At 36.6% G+C, this 17,410-nt stretch overlaps 1 protein-coding gene across 1 annotated transcript in view; it reads right to left on the bottom strand.

Annotated features, from left to right (window-relative positions):
- MAP3K5 (mitogen-activated protein kinase kinase kinase 5) overlaps positions 1–17,410 on the bottom strand; it is a 199,958-nt gene that overhangs the window by 83,638 nt on the left and 98,910 nt on the right. Inside the window, exons 8-10 of the mRNA XM_059400786.1 lie at positions 11,463–11,575; positions 5,739–5,898; positions 3,271–3,424 (exon numbers count right to left, since the gene is read on the bottom strand). Coding sequence (XP_059256769.1) covers positions 3,271–3,424; positions 5,739–5,898; positions 11,463–11,575 — 427 coding nt within the window. The remainder of the gene's footprint in view (positions 1–3,270; positions 3,425–5,738; positions 5,899–11,462; positions 11,576–17,410) is intronic.

Here is a 17,410-nt window from a genome sequence, read left to right on the forward strand (position 1 = left end):
TGCACCCTGAGGATGCAATGGGTTAGTGACTGACATGGCACCACAGGTACTAGACACCTGCCTTTCTCTATGCAGTAGAACACAGGGAGCAAATTGCTCCCCAAATGCAGGAAGCGGGCCCAGTGAGAAAGGCAGATGAGTGAAGCAAGAAGGGTGGGACTATAATCAATGTCTAGAATGGCAGCATACAGATAGGTGACTTAGTAGGTTGCTGCTTCTGAAAAAGGCAGTCCAACTGCCAGTCCCTTTAATTTTCCAATAGATGAAAATCTAGATTTTTATGTGAACTCTCCTTATTTTTCATCTGACTTTTTAAATAAACTTTATTTTCAGTTGAAATACTCTATCTTTTCATGTACTTTGTCTATCTTTTCCTCTGTCTTCTTTAACATGGTAATTACAGTTATTTGAAGTTCTCATCAGGTAACTTCAATATGTGAATCACTTCTGGGCCCGCCTCTATGGGCTCTTTAAGCTCTTTGTTGTCGGCCACTTTTTTTTTTTCTGCTTCTTAGAATGTCCAGTAATCTTTGATTGTGTCTGACCCAATGCAGAGGCTCTGAACTGCACCTTTCCAGAGGTTTCCCTACCCCTGCCCCCTAGCTAGCAGTCAAACTTTTAATGCATCAACTTCATTCTATGGAGGCTTAGTTGTATCACAGCTTTGTTAGGATGGGTCTTTTATTTTTGCCTTTACTCCTAGGGCATGGATTTTCTCTGTCTCCTCTAAATCCCTGGGGTATTCATCAAGATCTCATCATTCTGGCTAGACCCAAAGTCCAACATCTTACTCCTCCTGCATTGTTTAAGTTATGGGATATCTGCTCAGCTCTCGACCTTCCAGAGAATGCTCTCTACCACTTCTGGTCCTGATCTTCTAACTAGCAAGGGGATTTACCTTGATAAGGTTTACATAAGCCACATAGGTTTCATCTAAAACCCAATTTTGGTCAAATACTGGAACCAGTAGTTAGTTGTGTTTATTCATGCTGTGCTTACCCCTTGCTCACACTGTCTAGGAGTTGCTCTGTGGCTCAAGGGAAATTCCCAGGCAGAATTTTGGGATTCACTCTTTAAGACTCCGCCTTCTCCAACACCCTGCTTCTCATATTCCACCTGTCTTAGAGTCCCAAACACTCCTCCAGCCTGCTCTGCCCAGAGAGAGAGCCGCACCCTGCTGGGGCTCCACTTCCTGGTGTGGCAGCCAGAAAAAGGCCTTAAGGGAAAAAAAAGTAGGTGAGGCGGCACTCACCTCAAGTGCCTCCCTGCCCACGGATCACAACCCTGTGATAATCGCTATTTAATGTCTAGAAACAGTATTTTATATATATCTATTCAAATTTTATAGTTATTTATACCAATACCAATACCCTTTATAGCCAGCACTGATGATCTAACTCTTATTTTTTAAATGTAGGCAACAAATTATTATTATTTTTTTAATCACCAAGTGGTTTTTTAAACACAAACACAATCATATGCACAACCCCACACATAATCAGAGAAATACTAATTAAAATGATCCCAATTTACCATTTTTTCATCTGTAAGTTTAGCTAAAGTACAAATATGATAAACATACTTTCTGGGGAGACACTTTAGGAAAGTGGTAAGTCTCGTATGTTGCCAGTGAGGATGCCAACTGATACAATCCCTATGGAGGGCAACATGGCAATCTCAATCAATTCTACTTCAGGGAACTGATACTACAGATTTATGCACATGTGTGCAAAATGGCACAGTTACAATGATGTCTAATTTTAATTTGCATGTTTTGACTACCTAATGAGGTTAATTATCTTTTCATATGATTTGCCCATTTTTTTTCTTACCAATTAGTAGTTGTTTTTTTTTCTTTTTGCCTATGAGGCAAATCGATAACTTTGCTGAATTCGTATTAAATACCTTCTCCCTCTCTAGAATTTGCCATGTCCGTGATGCTCTTTATTGAACAAAAATTAGATTTTTAATGACTCAAATTGGTCAATATTTGCCTTTAGGGCTTACAGGTCCCTTTCTTGCTTAAGAAAGCCTCTCTTATCTGGAGTATATTTCTATATTCTTCTAACTTCTTAATATCTGCTGGTTTTATTTTTTGACATTCATAGTATGACAGACAAATTCATACTAAACTAATTTAAATGAGCTCAGAATAGCTAAGAGGAGTGGTTTCCTTTCATCACCAATTTTCTAGTCGATCAAGTCAACAGTCAACTCAATACAGACAGTTCTGCGCTGTCTTCTTTCACGGTATTTGCTCCCATCAGAGCCCCAGCTGTGGGCACGCTGCCAGCTCACTGAGAGACAAGTATTTTCCTAGGCTACACATTCTCTAGGCTGGAAAACAAAGTGTTTTTAGTTTGAAAGGCTTTTCAGCTGAAGATCCTGCTGAGCTGAAGGCTTCATTGGGAAGGGAGAGTAAAGAAAGCCTGTTAATGCCAGCAATGGATTTAATTAAATGAAACAGATGATCCTATAAACAAGAATTAGGGAACAAGATCTTAGAAAAAGAACTGAGGGTTGTCACCACCTGAGTATGGAGGATTGGACCCGAGAGCTCACACAGAGAGACTGATGGCATCACTTGGACGTGGGAAGAGCTGAGGGCACACAGTGACTTGTCAGTGGCTCTTGAATTGGATGCTAAAGTGTATACTGCTTTGGGCGGTATTCTGAGAATGATCAGGATGGGAAAGGCACCAGCTGAGAAGATGAGCAATGTATTTTTGAAAGTGTGTGTGTGTCTACTATACATATATCTGTATCTATATCTAGCCAACCTGCGCAGCAAATCGGAACCTATGAGTCATCATTTCTCACGATCTAAGGGATTGTAAAATGTGACTGGGAACTGAGGACACTCCATCTAACTCTGACCCATGTGGGTAATGAGCAGTAGAGAGGGAATAATGACCGAGGTGAGTAACAACACTTCTCACCACAGTAATGGTGTCAACACTGATGACAATGTTCACACAACTGTCGTAGGAATTAACAGCAACCTTGGGTCTGGTCTGAAGCGATGTGTTGACTGACTGAGGCTAAGCAAGAGACAATCTCTTCTTGGAAAGCATGCTTCACAACTTATCGAAAGAAATCACCAAATTCCACGGCAAAAACATAAAAATGTATCTCACGTCCCCGAGTTTGAGAAGTTATTTTTAAAAAAAGTAACACTTGTACTGTTAGAATCACATGCAAAAATGTTCTTTAAATAAAAGAAGCAAACGAGAAGTACAGCTAAAGTTAAGCTAAAGGAAGAGTACTCACTGGAAACCTAACGACAGTAACATTGGTCTTTGTGGCCTCGACCAAGAAGTCCATCCAGAAGTCCACGAGCTCCTGCTTGGCCACAGGCTGCTCTGTAGTTAGTTTCACAAAATGCTTATATATCAAAATTGTCTCTACAATCGACTTGAGGTACCTAAAAAATGAAAAGATATAAGACACATAACAGGCAGATCTAAATATGATTTTAGTATTTACGCATCCAGATTTCACCAAACATTATTCACTATTTGTGACATGTCATGCACTTTCATACACATTCTCTCATTTAAATCTTACAGAAATTCAATAAAGTGGGCTTTAAAAAAAAGAAAAAAAGATTTGCTTATTTGAGAGAGAAAAGGGAGAGAGCCTGAGTGGGAGGGGTAGGGGGAAAGGCAAGCAGACCCTATACTGAGTGCAGAGCTGGATGCCGGGCTCCAAGTTAGTGCCCTGAGACCACAACTTGAGCTGAAATCCAGAGTCGGCTGCTTAAGTGACTGAGCCACCCAGGTGTACCAATAAAGTAAGCTGTTTTATCCCCATTTTAAAGATGAGTCTGTTGAGGGGTATAGAGCTCAAATTGCTTGGGCTGGATGGTACATCAACTGAAAACATGCCTTTTAAAATAATGCCTATCCTCTTCAAGGGAGTGGTTAACACACTTGTTTTAAAATATGCTTCCTTGAGAAAGCTTTTCTAAATAGACCGTTCATAAGAGATCATTATTTTGCTGTGAAGCAACTTAGCTTATATGTTATACAAATATCCTCCAACCTAACAAGACAGATGGTGCCTCAAAGGAAAAAGCTAAGAAAAAATGAGGAAGCATGATAATTATATGAGATACTGGGTTGTAAACTATAAACATGGAAATTAACAGTAAGTGAATGGGAACTTAAGGCAAGGTTTTGCGGTTGTTATTACTATTGCATAAAATAATGTTCTCTCTGTTGTCAACAGAAGCTGGGACACCTCAAACCAGAGCTCTTTCCATCCCCTTCAATACCATCATGATGATCATTGTAAAGCAATGACAAAAGAGGCTGCATGCAACACACGCATTGACTGATTCATTTATTTCATTCCTTGTCAAACACCGACTGTAGACACCCAACGGGGAGCACAGCTTTGTCCCTATGTAGCACAGACTGCTGACGAGATAGAAATGTGAAAGGTACACAGCAAAGCGACCTACATCTCAATCGGGCTACAACTGTGCAGAGATACGACTAGTCACTCGCTAGAGAAATATGATTTAAAAATGAGAGAAATACAAAAGCAGATTTCATAAGATGAACTAATCACATGCGTGCTTCTATCTGGATGCAGGCAGGAAAGGGTTTTAGGTCAGGGTCTGGTTTGCGTGTGGAGGTGATCTAGGAGTGTCCACAGGTGAGGAAGAAGGCCAGAAGAGGCACGTGCAGTGTGCGCACGAAGCCACAGTCTGGACCGTTCTGTGTGACTAGAGAGCCACGTAATTGGGGGCATGTGACATGATCTGAGTCTGGAGTGACTAAAGACAAACATTGTTCCCTAAGCCAAGAAGGTGGACTTTATACTCTAGACAGTGAAGAGCCGTTAAACTCCTTTAATGTAGTAAGGATTTCTGTGGCAAGGGGGAAGGGTCAGGGTCAGACATGAATTTTAGAAGGATCCCTATGGTGTGACACTGGGGAGGGTTTGCCAATGAGAAGACCTGAATGTGAGGAAATTCTATGGGGAGCCATAGGAACCTACTTGGGGAAGCATGTCCTGAAGTAGTTTGTCTGATGAAAACAAGTCAGTAGCAGCAGGCTCTGAGCCAACCTGAGCCTTTCTTGATACCATGGTAAACCTTTTAAAGCCTTTACAGCTAGTAATCATTACCTGGGATGTATAATAAAATCAGCATTGTTTTCCAAAATAGTCCTAAGGGCACTCCTAAGTGCTTTCATCTCTTCAATTACCACAGACAGAAGGATGAGACTTGGGGGCACTCCAAGAACAAGATGAAATTAGAAAAACACACATAGATGAAACATTCAATGGCGCGAATAAGCCTTAAGCAAGAGAAGTGAAAATCAAGAATAAGAACCCCGGAACTGAGACAGGGCCATAAAGAGAACAAAGGGTGTGTGTTTGGGGCAGAAACATGGGAGGCTGACATGGAAAATTGTCAAAATACCGAATCAATGGACAGGTGTCAAATTTGGCTTCCTGTGGGGACCACTGGCCAACCTGGGCTCGTGGTGGGTCAGTGTCATGACAAGGCTAAGCCGAAGGCCAGAGAACATCACCTGCATCCAAAATCATCAGAACCTAGACGCAACACATTTATAAACACAGTTTTCCCTATAAATTCTGCATTTCATTCTGTAAGCAAACAAAATCATCTAATTGTCAGTTCAACAAATATAACAATTTGGAAATAAGTGATAAGTGTTGTTTATTAAAAGTATTTGCTCAAACACCTAAGAGTTTACTATTACCATGCTGGTGTCTTCAGTTTAAAAAGCTTTTCAGATGCTTGGATGACTCTCATGTGGTCATTGGCCAGGACACTGGCACCCAGAAAAAATCCAACTTCCCAGTAGCTCTGAAGTTTTTCTAAGTTTCCTTTTTTGCCAAGGAGGCTACTCAGCTTCACCCCTAGAAGATCATCAGGAAGCATAATGTTACAAACACACAGCACCAAGGCAGAGCAGACTTTTCATTAAAAAACAAAATTAAGTTTTCATTCCTCCTTTTAGATTCAAATCGCTTTAAGTTTGAATTATAACAGTGGCTTACGTTCATTGTGGAAAAAAAAATTCCCTTTATTTTGAAGATCCAAAGATAAATGCCACTTTGGTGTCCATCATTCCTGAATTTTGATGTATGCTTGCATTTCATATGCATAAATCAAAAGGTGGTAATATCTTGTTATGAAAGCACCTTGCTTCCCTTATAATATCATAAATTCTTTAGTTGCTTGAAATGGAAACATGCAACACGATCTATCACTCATTTGCAGTATAAAAGTATATAGTATATATATTTTGCAAGAGTAAAATGCTACAAATATGCAAGAATAATTAGACATTTTAAAGTTAAGGAAATAAGGAAACTGACAGTACTGTTTGATTACTGTTGCTTTATAATGAGACTTGAAAGTTAGGGAATGTAAATCCTCCCAATTTCATTCTTCAAGATGGTTTTGATTCTTCCTGGTGTTTTGCATTTCATTATAAATTTTTGTTTCTACTCTACTCTACCCTGTCTTATTTTTGCATTTGTAATCCTTTGTTTGCTTAAAGAGAATATATCCTTGTAGAATTGTTAAGTGCCTCTAGCTTTTACAACATTAAAGAATCAGGAAAATTATCTGAGATTTGAGGCCAAGGTAAAATAGATGGGCCATGTCATCTCAATACTTCACAGGGGCATCAGGCCACACTTAAGGACTGTCTACGTAAAGTGTAACAAGTTAATTTCACTGTTTACTATTCATTAAAGATCTCAGATTTAGAGAAGTTTACTTGTTAACTTGCATGTTTTGGTTTAGTAGAGATTCAAATACTTTCTGTTTAGTAAAACAGATAATCCCTAAGATTTATGACCTATGGGCCTGAACTAGTTCTTTTTTTCCAATCAAACTCAGAAACGTTTGTTAAATTGTCTATGAATACCTCAGCTTCTAAAACGTACTTTGAACTACACATATCCTTACTGTTTTCCATATTAACAGAGTTACATAAAAAATATTTTAAAAAGATTTATGTTATTTATTTTTTAGACACAGAGAGAGAGAGCACAGAGGGTGGGGCAGAGGGAGAGAGAGAATACCAAGCAGACTCCCATCTAAGTGTGGAGCCCCATGGGGGGCTCGATCTCACAACCCTGAGATATGACCTGAGCCAAAATTAAGAGTCAGATACTCAGTCAGCTGAGCTACCCAGGCACCCCCAAAAATCTTTCCAGGTGTAATATTTTATATTTCCTGAGACTATAAAAATTTTTGGAAAATTATACTTTAACAAAACAAAATAAGCCTTAAAAACTTAATGCTACTTTTTATGATATAATACATTTAGGCCCTGAGTATTTCAAGAAAAGTCCATTTGGGAATCCTTCACATTTTGTGATAAGTCAGAAAGAGAATGGCTTTGTTCCTAAAAATTTCGTAAGATGAAAAAAATCATACCCAGGTATGCAACAACATCCATGAGCTCCTATCTGAGTATAATAATTTTTTTAAAAATCCAACAAATACAAGGGAAAGAAGAAAGTGTAGAGGGAAAATGAGATAGTAAAAATGGGTATTTCTACTAACTTCATCTGAAAATGAGCTATTTTTATGTGTCATGCTTGCAGGAAATGAACCAAGGATTGCTCTAGTAGCAAATCACGTCAAACATTTAAATAGGGGCTATGAAAATGTATGATCAGAAAATTACAGTAAAAGTTTAAAAGAAAATTTCAGGTTTACTTACTCTTGCATGCCGGAAGTTCGTATTAAAAGGGTGACATTTAGCTTTCACCTTGGCGTGAATGTGTCACATGTTTGTGTTGTTTGACTTATTTTTATATCCACTGCAATTCCTATCAGCTGGACATTAGAGCTTACAATTTGGGTTAAACATTTTTGGCGAGACTGTTTTACTGGAGATGTTGCTTTACCCCCTGTTCATCGCAGGAAGAGGCACGACTGGGCCATCTCACTGTTAGGGATGTTGACTGGATCACTGAGGGCCAGATCTCTGGAGGGCATATATAGAATGGACTGTGCAGGTACATTTGTCCTTTGCAACTAACAAGCAACCTGTGAGGGAGCTTTGGTATCAGGTAAATATGGTAAAATGAAATTTAAAGAAATTAACATTTTCACTTAATGATATTAGTTCTGATTGATGACCCTTGCCAGAATCATTATTTCAACATCACTATCATTGTGAGCCTTATGGTTCTACTTCATTAACTAGAATTCTCTTGAAGATATGTTCTCTTTTGGAATAATACATTTAGTATGAAGCATACTTTAAGAAGAGGGTCTACCTCATTAACTAGACAAGCTATAATAGCTCTTGAAAAAGAAGGGAAGGTACCGAATTTCTTCCCTATAATTTCCAAGTATCTGAGCAATTGGTCACCTCCATACAGGACAAATGATTTGTTCTGTAGTTGGTGATGGATTTTGTTTTTGTTTTGATTTCCTTTTTAAAATTATCTTTATAGAATCATGGACTTTCATATTCAGTAATACAGATTTCATTTTTATTGCTCCCTGAAAATGAGATTCAAATAGTGGTTTGTCTCAATCCCAAGCAAAATGTTCTTTCATTACACCATCATTATTGTTGGGGACCCAAACCTATAATTCTGACTCTCTCCCATAAAATGTCTCATAGTTGAAAAAGTCCCCAGAAGATGGGAAAATCATCTGTTATTAGGCTAACATCTGAATATTAATTTTAAGTCTTGTGAAGCTGAAAAGAGGAAGAACATGTAAGATGTGGTTCTGTGTTTTAAGTAGTCTAAACATTAATGCTTTTCCAAAAACTGGGAAAGTGAAACATAGATCATGAAAGAGTCTTAATCTCAGACACTCACACAACTAGAATTGAGAGTCTTTGGGCGTAGGCAAGGAGAACTAAGAATCAGGTCTTACCATAGAGGTCTTAAACTTAAGATGGTATGTTTAGATGCTTCAATTTAGTGGTTATCTTTTGGTATCTTAATTTTTAATTGCTTACTTTTTATAAATAAATCAAAATTTCAAAATGCACCTGAAGAAGGGATCTTATTTTTTAAAAAGTCTGATTACTAAAGGGAACTCACAGTTCAAGCTAATTTGTACACTTGCAGGGGGCCAAGAGAAAGAATAGAAGAAGATACAATTACTGGGAAATTTGAAATTTGAAATACTTTTTAAAAGTATATCTTTAAAATATGCAAAATGTGGGGTGCCTGGGTGGCTCAGTGGGTTAAGCATCTGCAGGGGTCATGATCCCAGGTTGTTGGGATCGAGCCCTGTGTTGGGCTCACTGCTTGGCCGAGAGCCTGCTTCCTTCTCTCTCTCTGCCTGCCTCTCTGCCTATTTGTGATCTCTCTCTCTCTCTCTGTCAAATAAATAAATAAAATAAATCTTTAAAAAATAAATAAAACATGGAAAATGTGTTATTTATTAATCTTTTTATTATATACTATTAACTAATATTACATTATTTAATTTATTTAATCTGTTTTTCCTTGTAAATCATTTTAATTCTATTTTGCCATAAAAAATGAACTTAAGGTCAGCCTATGATGATGAGCATAATTTATTATAGAGTAGAATCTAAAGTAGTGAGTTTTAATTGCATTTTAGTTATAAAGGACATATAATTTGGAGTGCATGTCACAGTGTTTCAGAAACCTAAAAAGTCACATTTTCAGTCTGTGTATGTTTTTGCATTTTCCAAAATTTAAAATTCAACTTATATGTTTCCAAATGCTTGCTTAACATATATTATGAATGAGTTCTTTTTGGAAAAAAAAAAGTAAGGTACATTTTCTTACAAAGTTGTATTATTCATAGTGCCTCAAATCTCAGAGTGCTGACCATTCTTTTCCCTCAGCTTTATTGTAATATACATTTAATTATAACATCTTGAAAGTTTAAGGTGTAAAATGTGTTTCTTTGATACACTTACATACTGTAAAATGGTTACCACCATGGTGTTAGCTAATACTTTCATCACATCACATAATTATCATTTCTTTTTTGCAATGAGATCTACTCTCTTAGCTGAGTGCTGATCATTTTAAACTGTACTTAACTTAAAAATGACAATTCGGAGGAGGTACATTTTCAAGCCACTGTGTTACTGCTCCATCAACACATGCAAATCAGTGTCAATTCCTATAATGATCTGGAGGCCTTAATAAAATTTGACCTTAAGTTCAAGAATATAGCAGTACAAATTATTTTTAGCTCACTAGTACTTGAAGAATTTTGGCTTATGTAGAGTTTGAAAATCAAACTCAGATACAAATTTTTTTTTCACTGGTCCTGAGTACAAGTTGCCACGTATTTTCTCTGATTTCATTTACCAACTGAAAAAATTATTTCAAATAAAGCTCTGTGCATTAAATAACAGTGAAATCCAGCAGCAACCAGTATTTTATCATTCTTTTAGTTGGGGTCCTCTCAAAAATTATTTAATACTCAAACTTTGCTGTAAAGGATTTCCCAGAACATTACACATTTATAAGCCCTTCCCAAATGATGTAAAAAAAAAAAAAGTCTAGGACTAATTTTTCTGGAAGAAAAATTAAACAGAAACAGTCTCCAGTTAAAAAATCTTAACAGAAGGAAAAGGTTCTTCTACAATTTATAGATTCACTAAGATCGCTTTTTTTCCTTTATGAAAAATATGGCATAATAGTTCTAGGTCTGTAGTAATGACTCCAAAAGTGTTGGAAAGATTCTCTGAAAGACGGCAAAATCTCACTACCATAGACAGTTTCCTAATATGCAAAACTTTAAAAAATGTTATTAAAGCTAAAAGCACAAAACAAAAACAGAAAACAAAAAGCCACAAAGTTTATTCACTAAGATGCAGTCTATCTTCAAATTCCAAAGAGGGGTGAGCAGATCAGTTAATGTCCACAGATAAAAGGGATAAAAGCACATTCTATCAAAGGCTACAATTCAGAGATGGTGTCTCAGAAGACTCATCACTGCCAAGACTGCCATCTGCTTGACCTACTGTTTTGGGGGCTTTCGAAGGCTCACCTCCAATACCACTGAAATCACAGTGCTTGAAGGTATGTAAGAGAATCAGAAATAGAAAATATCAGAGGTCTTTTCTTCATCTTCTCCTACTTCTCCTTTTTTCCTCCTCCTCCTCATCCTCTAAATCTAAAACAGGAAATGTTTCTGATGTTCCAAATATTACCTTATTTGGGAGTTGAGGCTGAATGCAGAGCCCATATTTTCAAAATTAGTTTGTGCTGGAACAATAAATATTAACCAAGGTGTTTTTAGAAACAGACAAAATAAATGGAAAAACCAAATTACATCCCAATATCAGGATTCTGTGCAATAATATGAAACACTAAACAAGGAGATACCGTAACAGAAAACCTATAGAACTAAAAAGCAAAGGGTCTATCTGTCAATGATTCTCTTTTTTTGTACCAAGTTGGCTTCAGTTTCTTGACTTCCATGTAAAATATCAAGCAGCAATTACCAACTTTCCGGAGCTCAAAGGAAGATTCAAACTGATGCCCAGCTGCCAGGAGAAGGACCGCATAATTAATTCCCGACTGTAACGATGGCTCAGATTCAAACGCCTTTTTGAACCTAATTAAAAAAAAAAAACAAAAAACAAATGTACAAGTTTACTTCCTCAATCATGAAACTCTGGATGTGCAACAGCTTCTGTTTGCATAACCCTGATGCCTGAGCAAGCAAAAATATTCCACTGGCCTTCACCCCAGAATGTAGCGTGCTGTGTTATTAGGATTTAATGCTTAAGTAACTCTGCTTTTCTTTGCCCTCCCTCCACTGCATTCCCTTGCTTAACTTACCTTTACCATAGTAGCCTTTGTCTTTTTAAAAAATCCCTCTTTTCTTTTCTTTTTTTTACTTTATTTATTTATTTATTTATTTATTCATTTTTTGACTGAATTCTGACTTTATCTCTCACAGTGCATTTCGCATCTTGCGTCCTTTCAAAGAAATAGTACTGAAATTCTGGATACATGTTCCTGCAATTATCATAGCAATATAATCACCTAGTAACTACCTAATTTTTGTTAGTGGTATTAGTTTTTTTTAATTTTTTCTATTTATTTATTTTCAGAAAAACAGTATTCATTATTTTTTCACCACACCCAGTGCTCCATGCAATCCGTGCCCTCTTTTCAACAATCTACCAGAAATGTGAGAGAGTGTGTTTGTGCGCTTGTGTTCGTTCACATGTGTAAACAGTGGTAATTAAAACATAAAAGCCCTGTACCCCTGAGGATAAAAATACATGTTTATAAAAAATAAAAAATTAAAAAAACCCATAAAAGCCCTGTACCTATTTTTCAAAGTGGTTTTTAAAAGCCTGAAAAATATACAAAGCAAAGAGTAGACCATCTAGGTAAACACTGAAATAGTGAGTTTCACAAGAGTGATGCAGAAATGAAGTAAAGAATGTCAATTGCACTAAGACATTAAGAAAAACAGAGACTGTGGCTGTGCATGCTAATGCTGGCTCAAAGAGAATAAGAACACTTTTCTGAATATGCATGAAACTAAATATCAACCTTTGAAAAACACTTCGACATCTGAAAAGACTTCAGCGTTTGCATATCCCTGTATTTTCAAGGTGATACTTTAGATTCTGTCCAAGGATTTCCTTACATCAAATTGCTCAACAGGCAACAATATTCAGTATTATCACATTTTGGAGCATGAAGAAAAAAAATGAAAATAAATACCCTGGTGACTGCTAGAAATTGCTTGACACAAACATGAAAAATGAAATCTTTACTTTAAAAAATCAAATTAAGCAAAATTTAAGGGCTACATACTGAATGAATGATGATTTGATGATACAAAAAAAAAGGTTATACAGAAAAAAAAAACACTACAATTCCAAGATAAAGACATTCCCACTTAAATTATTAACTGTTAAAAGATAGGAATAGCAAAAGTGGTGACAGACACAGCTGTACGCATTATAGTATACTCTTCTTGGCTTTTATACATGCTTGAAATTTTCCATAACTTAAAATGACAAGTTAAGCTTCAAAAGGAAAGAAAAAGTACATTTTTCTGGATATTAAGGATTATGTGACCTGTTTAAGGGTCTTTTTCTTTTTTTAATGCACAACAGTCACTTTTAATTCACAATAGGTTTTTATTTTTTTAAGACTTATTTATTTATTTGAGAGACCATGTGCATATGTGTGAGTGGGGAGAGGGGCAAGAGAGAGAACCTCAAGCAGACTCCATGCGGAGCGCAGAGCCTGACACAGCGCCTCATCTCACTACTCATGACTTCATGACCTGTGTCAAAACCAAGAGTCAGATGCTTAACCTACTTGAGTCACCCAGGCATCCCGGGTCTTACTTTTTAAATAGAATAAGTATCTCTGAATGGAAACAAAAGTCAAGCAAGTATTAATCTTAACTAGTTGGCTTAAATAATTACAACATGGGAGGAAGAACAGAAAATTTCCAAGTACACCACTGCTGGTGATCAAAAGGCATTTTTACCTCTCTAGAAGTACAGGTGTACTTCTAAGATGGAAAAAACATGCACCCAGACTGCTGATATTTAAAACTAGTCATATAAAGGAAAGAAATGATTTTTAAATCTTAGACTCATTTAAGTCTCAGAAGTTTTTGTGTTTGTTCAGAGACAAGTAGAATATCCCACTACAAAGAGCACAGAAGAAGAAGGAAGTTGTATATTCTATTTTCTCTCAATTCATATCAAGATATGCAATATTTTCCAACAAATAAATTCTTTCCTTTTTCCTAAAACCAAAGAACATGAAATTTCTCTTAAAGATATTAAAGTTTAAATGCAAAAAACAAGACATGCCCATGATCCCGGGGTCCTGGGATCGAGCCCCACATCAAGCCCCACATCGAGCCCCACATCGAGCCCTACATCGGGCTCTCTGCTCAGCAGGGAGCCTGCTTCCCCTCCTCTCTCTGTCTGCCTCTCTGCCTACTTGTGATCTGTCTGTCAGATAAATAAATAAAATCTTAAAAAAAAGAAAAAAAAAAAAAACAAGACATGCCCAAACCAATCAATAAAAATTGACTAAGGACTTCCTATGTGCCAAAATCAACCAAAATGAAAAGTTTGGCTTACATGTGTTTGAATGTTACAATATATAGTATACATATATATATATTTATATGTTTTTAACCAAAATATGAATGCCAATAAAATTAATAATTTGTTTTTCTAGGATTCATTGCATTCCATGAGAATGACTGTAGTACTTAGGAGAAAGTTTTAACATTTTCTGGATTCTCCTGGAGATTAAGATAGCATGTAGGCTGTGTTACAAGAGAAATAAAACCCTGTCATATATTATTAATATACCACCCATAGGAATTAAAAATTCTCACACACTGTCAAAGTAAATTAGTATAGTATTTCTTGCCTAAAATTTGTCAGTATAGGGCGCCTGGGTGGCTCAGTGGGTTAAGCCGCTGCCTTCGGCTCAGGTCATGATCTCAGGGTCCTGGGATCGAGTCCCGCATCGGGCTCTCTGCTCAGCAGAGAGCCTGCTTCCCTCTCTCTCTCTCTGCCTGCCTCTCCATTTACTTGTGATTTCTCTCTGTCAAATAAATAAATAAAATCTTTAAAAAAAAAATTTGTCAGTATATACCAAAATTGTAAAATTTTAAAAAATTAAGCATACCTGTTGACACAATAATTATACATCAATGAATTTTTCCTAAGGGAAAGCATTAAATATGTAATAAAAAATTCAGTTATAAGGATATTTGTTGTGAGTTGAAAAACTACTCTAAATTTCCAATATTATAAAGTTTAATAGGGAATAAAATGTATTCTAAATGTTTGAAAGATATATACCATTTAAATTATAGAAGACTATTTAATGCCTGGGGGAAAACTTAAGCTTCAAAGTAGATACAGTAGTCTAGCTAGAAGCCATCACTTCTGCTGTAACAACTATGTGGAAAAGGATACATACTCAAAATTATATTTTTATAGACACTGGAGATCTATGGCAACAACAATTAAAAACATCATTCAAATAAAGCTTCAGAGAGGGAAAGTGCCCTTGCAAGATGAGCTGAATTGCTTTGTCTTCTACAGGGGCATTTGCTCATTCTGATTATAAGATGAGGGTTGGGCTTGGCATAGGCAGAGGAACTTCCTATTTGAAACTCTTCCAGGGAAAAGAGAAACTAGTGGATTTCCTGATAGTTGCATGGGTTGGCATGAGGGAATGAAACCTGGAGGAACCTCTCCACGGGGCATTTGTTGAATGCTGGGTTGTATAGGCAGCTGGGAGATGAGGCAGGGCTGGGATGGCGGAGTGAAATTTCCTCAAGTCTGGCAGGACTTAGAAGTAAAGTGCCACTAGCAAGAGGAGCTGGCAATAAAGATATGACAGTCTCCTCCCTAAAAAAATTGCCAAATTTTAGAGCTGTATGATGTGAAAGAACAAAGAGTTAAACTCAAAACTTCAAAGGGTAGACATGAAATCACTCACAGCACTCAGGGATAAGGAGATAGAGATCTGTTTGGCTCTCAATCAAAAGCTGAGACAAAATCAAGATAGACTGGGTCAACCAAAACTGAAACCCAGACCAACTCAATTCAATTGCATTTTTCCATAAAGACTTCTTTATTTATTTGAGGAGGGGTGAGAGGGGCAGAGGGCAAGGGAGAAGGAATCTTTTTTTTTTTTTTAATATTTTATTTATTCATTTGAGAGAGAGACAGAGCACACAAGCAGGGAGAGAGGCACAGGGAGAGGGAGAAGCAGAATTCCCACTGGGGCAGCTGGGAGCCAGATGTGAGGCTTCATCCCAGGACTCTGAGATCATGACTTGAGCCAAAGGCAGAGGTGTAACCATCTGAACCACTCAAACACTCCAAGGGAGAAAGAATCATAAGCAGACTCCATACTGAATGCAGAACCCTGTGTGGGCTCAATCTAAGGGCCCTGAGATCATGACCTGAGCCAAAGTCTTAAGACCAAGAGTCTTAGCTTAATTAACTGTGTTACCCAGGTGCCCCAACTCAATTGCATTCTTTGAAGTAATCATCTTCTTATCCTATCTGGCTAAAAAGGAAAGTAAGAACTTCCTGTGAGAGAAAATAAACCATCTTCAGTCTTAAAAATTCTTAAATAGAAAATATATGGGATATAATAACTATGAGACATGCAAAAAGCCAGAAAAATGTGACCAATAAACAAAAGAGCAAAAACAGACAAGAGTAGTTGACTTAGAGATAATTCAGATGCTGAAGTTTATAAACAAGGAGTTTAAACTAATTATTACAAATATGATAAAAATCAAGAAAAAGATGGACAAAGGAATAAAAAGATAAACAATTTCAATAGAGGGTTGGAATCTTAAGAAAAAAGAATCAAAAGGAATCTTGGGATGGGTTTAATAGACTAGACAGAACAAAGGACAGAGTTGGTGAAATGAATAGGTCAATACAGCATACCTAAATGGAAGCAGACAGAAAAAAAGAGGGGGAAAACACAAAAAAGCATGAGACATATGGGACACAGTTAAGCTATCCAACATATGTATTATTGCTACTCCAGAAAGAAGGGAGAATACAGAACACAAGAAATATCTGAAGACATAATGGCCAAAAATACTACCAAACTGTTGAAAACATTAACCCACAGATTCAAGAAACTCAGCAAACTTCAAGTTAGGATAAAATAAAATAATCACAGTCTAAATGCCAAAACCAAAGACACAGAAAAATCCTAAAATGAGCCAGAGTGAAAAAGATACATTCCTATAAAGGAAAAATAAAACAGATTTAGCAATACAGATTAGGGAAGCCAAAAGATAATGCAATGACATTTTTAGAGTGAAAAAAGGAAAAAAGAAAAAGTATAAGAAAGATGCTTTCAAGCAAGCAAAACCTGCGAGGATTAATTGCCAACAGATCCACACTACACAAAATACCTAAAAGTACTTCTTCAGACTAAAGAAAAATAATACCAGTTGAAACACTGAACTGCAGAAAGAAAGAACATCAGAATGGGTAAATAGGTGACTGTACATAAAAGATATTAACACTTCAAAAACTTGATTATTTAAACTCCCCTACGTTTCTTTCCTTGTTCAGGAGGTGGTAAAGTACAAATTTAAGGTACACTATAAAAGTCAAGGATGTAGATGGCAATCTCTAGGGAACTACTAACCTAATAATATAAAAAGTATTAGTAAAGGGCTAATAGAAGATAAAACATAATATTAAATTAATAGAAAATGGGGGGGAGGGAAGACTAAAAGAAAATAGAACAATGAAACAAATAGAAAAAATAGCAAGATGATAAACATAACTGCAAATACCAGTTATCACAACAAATATAAATGACCCAAACACTACAAATAAGAGAGTTTTGTCAAGTTAGACTGAACAACACCCGAAAAGGAAGGAAGGAAGGGAGGGAG

This window comes from Mustela nigripes, chromosome 5 (assembly GCF_022355385.1).
Source record: "Mustela nigripes isolate SB6536 chromosome 5, MUSNIG.SB6536, whole genome shotgun sequence".
Lineage (NCBI taxonomy): Eukaryota > Metazoa > Chordata > Mammalia > Carnivora > Mustelidae > Mustela > Mustela nigripes.